The sequence below is a fragment of the Acyrthosiphon pisum genome, chromosome A1 (genome assembly GCF_005508785.2).
Source record: "Acyrthosiphon pisum isolate AL4f chromosome A1, pea_aphid_22Mar2018_4r6ur, whole genome shotgun sequence".
NCBI classification, from domain to species: Eukaryota; Metazoa; Arthropoda; class Insecta; order Hemiptera; family Aphididae; genus Acyrthosiphon; species Acyrthosiphon pisum.
The window spans coordinates 128,931,221-128,935,463 of NC_042494.1; the positions used below are offsets into that span (position 1 = coordinate 128,931,221).

The following is a 4,243-nucleotide window of genomic DNA, read 5'->3' on the forward strand; positions in this document are numbered from 1 at the left end:
GAAGAGGCTAAATGGTTTAGCAATGTTAAGCATTCATCGCGATATTGACGTTAATGTAGACGAAGTGTTGAATGAAATGTCTCAAAAACCAAGACGAATAAATATTATTTTGTGATTTTTTTATGAAAATAAATGTATAATATTATAAATGTTGGTGTAGTTTTGAGTAACATCATGGTGACATGACTAGCATGGCCTATATAGTGTACTTTACCGAAAGGTAAGATAACATAATGTGATCCTAGATATTTGTCCCCCGCCTCGGCCTGCCCCCAATGTGCTAAATAATTTTGGTCATATCACCCCCTAGAAAAAAATCCTATATACGCCACTGTATTGTATACATAAAATAAAACATATATAATCATATTTTGTACATATATGTATATTTAAATACTCCCCTATTCTACTACAAACATTAAACATGCAATACAAAGCAACACTTGTGTAAAACCTGTAAATCTTTACTATCTTTTCTTATCCCTTCTGCGGGAAATTTTCGATTTAGGGCATCAAACAAATAATTAATAAATAAAGTAAATTTAACTGTTTCTTCACTATGATTAAACCTAGGAAATTTTTTACTTTTAAAAAACACTATCCCATCTGCTTTTGACTTGCTGAAAACCTAAAATACAATCATAAAATTGTGTAGGGTAGATTAGGTTTAATGTTTTAATTGATATAGGGGTTTCAAACAAATTACTTGAGAGGCATATTTCACTTTCATTTTAGAAAAGTTGTCCAATTGAAAATGGTTTTTTGTTAATTTTGGACAAACTCTGGTTATTGCTTTGCTATCGTTTTCAAATACATTTTCATATATTTTCCATTGAATTGGAGAAAGTGTGAGGCAAATTTTCAAATTAAGATCATAATATAAAGTTTTAATGAGCACAATATTATTAAATTAATGCATATTGTATAATTTACTTGAAGAGTTTTTAGTGGTGCATCAGAAAACACAAACACTCTTCGGGTGTTGTCAAATGGATTCACAAATTAATTTGGATCTATTTTTCCACTTACACCCAAAACATTAAGTAAAATTAAATTGTTATTGTCTAAGAGGAGTGATCGTTCCATTATCCCTATATCCTTAACTAATTTCTTCTTAAGCTTGTTTATATATAAAATATACATTTATTAATTATTATATATCAAATTGAACAATTATTATTATTTATAAAATATTTTATACCTTCGGTTAAAACAAGTTGTTTTTCAATATGCCTTTTATAGTTTGGTTTAAAAGCGCTTAATTTATAAAAAGAGATAACTGGAACATATTCTATGTATTCTTATTTCCATTGCAGTACCAATTATTTGGTAAATGTATGGTTTCAATATTTTGGTAAATAAGTTGAAAAACAGAATTTACCATTGTTACATCAATCTATAAAAATAATAAAACTTTCTAATTTGTACCTACAATTTAATTTTTGTAAAAAAAATTAATTTACTGCCCAACGAGAAAAATTGTTTTAAAAAGAGTTTAAAAAATATGTAAAAAGTAGGTACGCTTTGTTAATTACAAGATGTAGTTTGATATTTTACCTTTCTCTTCTTAGGTGATGATGTCTGAATACAGTACAAATGATCATGTTTTACTAGATCAATACTTGGAGAACTTAAATTAAATGAGTCTGATGTATCCGTTGTATGAGAAAGATCTAATGTGCTATCCAAGCTAGATTTGCATGCCTTATTTAATTCACAGACCTATGATAAATTAAGTAATAGTATTTTATATTAATGTAGTATTATCTTTATAATTATATTACTATATTTAAAACTTAACTAACTTTTATACTTTCCAAAGATTGTGCATAAATCTTTTTATTACAGGGAATAGGAATGGCTCATTTTTTTAAATAAAGTCTTTTCAAACATATCTATATATTATTAATATTACAAAAATATTATAATTTTAACGACTGATGAAAATTGAAAACGTTAATGTTGAAAATTAGTTTACCGTATACTTATTAGACTCTTGACCAGACTCCCATTTACTAATGATATCTGAGTCTTCAAAATGAGGAGCACAAATATGGTAACTTTTTATAATAGTAAACCCCAACACTTCTTCCCACTTTTTCTTCATATCCTCATTTTGTGGTACTTCAAAAATAATTTTGGATATGGTATGAATTTCTCCCACACAACAATAGTTTGGCATATTTAAGTTTGAAAAAAAATGTATGTTTTATTAAAATAAGAAATACACAATTTAAATATGTACTACTTTATTACTATCAAAAAGTCCACTAAATCATAAATACTCATTTATTTGCGGTAAACGGTACTAGTTATCAATAAACAATAATTAATATTATTCATCAATTTTATTTGAAAAAACCCGGGATTTGAAAAATAATATGAAAACTTATAGTACATCACAAATTCGCTAAAAGCGCTAGTAATTTTTGATAAGAACATTTGACGCCATTTTCTTCTGCAACAAGCTATATGCCTTCGCGCAACCATTCATGTCCTTAGCCGTGGTTTTTATTCGAAATGCTGGAATGTGTCCACTGTGCAACATTGGTGTAAGCAGTGATGGGTCTGGACCACCTTGAGTTGTTTCTCCTATAAACAAATAACATCAATTTACATAACGCTAAATTACGAATTTTCTCAACAAAGCCTAAACGTCGTTCACACGACGATAGAGCCATAGGAAAAAATTCACTTTAGCAACCCAGCACATTTTTTCGAAATAGACGTATTTCGACGAGTTAAAAACGATGGTGCAAAAAAAAATTTGCTGAAACCATTATTTTGGAAGTTATAGCTATCCAAAGTTTGAAATTTTACGTTGATACGCATGTGAGCAACACTACTACCTATAAATTAGTAGGTATATTAAATTTTTGTTGCACCGAGTCACCGAGCGGGGTCACTCGCTCGCTCGGATAATTAAAAACGAAAATATCCCTCGATTTACTATGCAACACCTCCCCAAGTGGGCCACCAACTTGAAAAAACATCGTACAGTGACGCCATGCTAGCGGCACTCGTCGCTACGCTCCTCGGCGCCGTCGCTCCGCTCCGCAAATCGAAAGTATCCCCCGACTTGCTGTGCAACACCACCTCAAGTTGGTCACAGGGTAACTGCCAGCTAGCCACGCGCGGCATTATACTAGTGTTGCGCGCATGTGTATAAACGTAAAAATGTAAAATCGAAAACTTTGGAAGGCCATAACTTCGAAACTTGAAGTGAGAGCGACAAATTCTGATTGCACCATCGTTCTTAACTCGACGAGTTACATAAGTTTCGATAAAAAAAATTCAAAATGGTGAGGGGGAACTAAACTGCAATTATGCCATTAAAGTAACACAAGTCGCGCCAATCTTCAAACTCAAGGGACCTCCAGTAGCCTAACGGCTCCGGTCGCCAGTCTTTTAAAGAAACATAAGTATAATATTAAAGTGGCTCAGGTCGCCAAACTCAAATTACTTCGCGCGGCATTAAAACAGTCTTGCGCGCATGGCGCATACATATATATAAACGTAAAATCGCAAACTTTGGATGTCTATAACTTCCAAAATAATGGTTTCCGCAAATTTTTTTTTCGCACCATCGTTCTTAACTCGTTCTTCAACAAAAAAAAAATTAAAAAAGTGCTGGGTTGCTAAAGTGAATTTATGCCGAGCCATTTTATATATAATTGGATATGTTTAATAAACGTGATTTATTTCCATTACCAGAAAAATACATTGGTGGTGGCAATGGCGGTGGTGGTGGTACGGACATATCTCCAGCGGCTAAGTCTTTCACTCCTATTTGATGCCTAAATAATTTCACAACAAACGGTAATACTTAATTATTATTATAATATAATATACACTTTTTATAAAATGCAGTTGGAATAAAAACTATACAACCTACGCAGAAGTATACTCGGGTCCAAATAAGAACGCACCGCCTTGGTGCACCCAAAGGAATCGCGGAGCGACGTCCAGATCCCCCGGCTGACTCTATTCGCGCTGCGGTTGGTCGCCATTAGTCGATTACGGTCGCCGCCGCCGACGAAGTTGTTGCCGCCCAATGTTAATAGAATATATTTTATTCTATTTTAGATTCTGAGTGGAACGATGAATGTATTGATTTTACAATGATGTGTGTTTTTTTATTTTTTTTTTTATTTTTTTATTTTTTATTTTTTTTGTGTCTGTGTACACGATAAGTAGTCGAAATAATGCTACGATTTTCAACTTCAGTATCTTGTTCGATCAG

At 32.2% G+C, this 4,243-nt stretch overlaps 1 protein-coding gene across 2 annotated transcripts; it reads right to left on the minus strand.

The window, feature by feature from the left end:
* Nucleotides 1–2,232: 2,232 nt before the first annotated feature.
* On the minus strand, nt 2,233–4,030 carry LOC115033847. 2 transcript variants are annotated; one of them, XM_029488298.1, is made up of 3 exons: nt 3,896–4,030; nt 3,712–3,797; nt 2,233–2,592 (listed from the first exon to the last, which is right to left on the minus strand). In XM_029488298.1, the coding sequence occupies exons 2-3, from the start codon at nt 3,758–3,760 to the stop codon at nt 2,420–2,422; spliced, it is 222 nt and encodes a 73-aa protein (XP_029344158.1). In that variant the 5' UTR covers nt 3,761–3,797; nt 3,896–4,030; the 3' UTR covers nt 2,233–2,419. The 2 variants fall into 2 exon arrangements, with proteins under 2 accessions (XP_029344158.1, XP_029344157.1); XM_029488297.1 differs by having other exon boundaries at nt 3,892–4,030.
* Between the last annotated feature and the right edge of the window lie 213 nt (nt 4,031–4,243).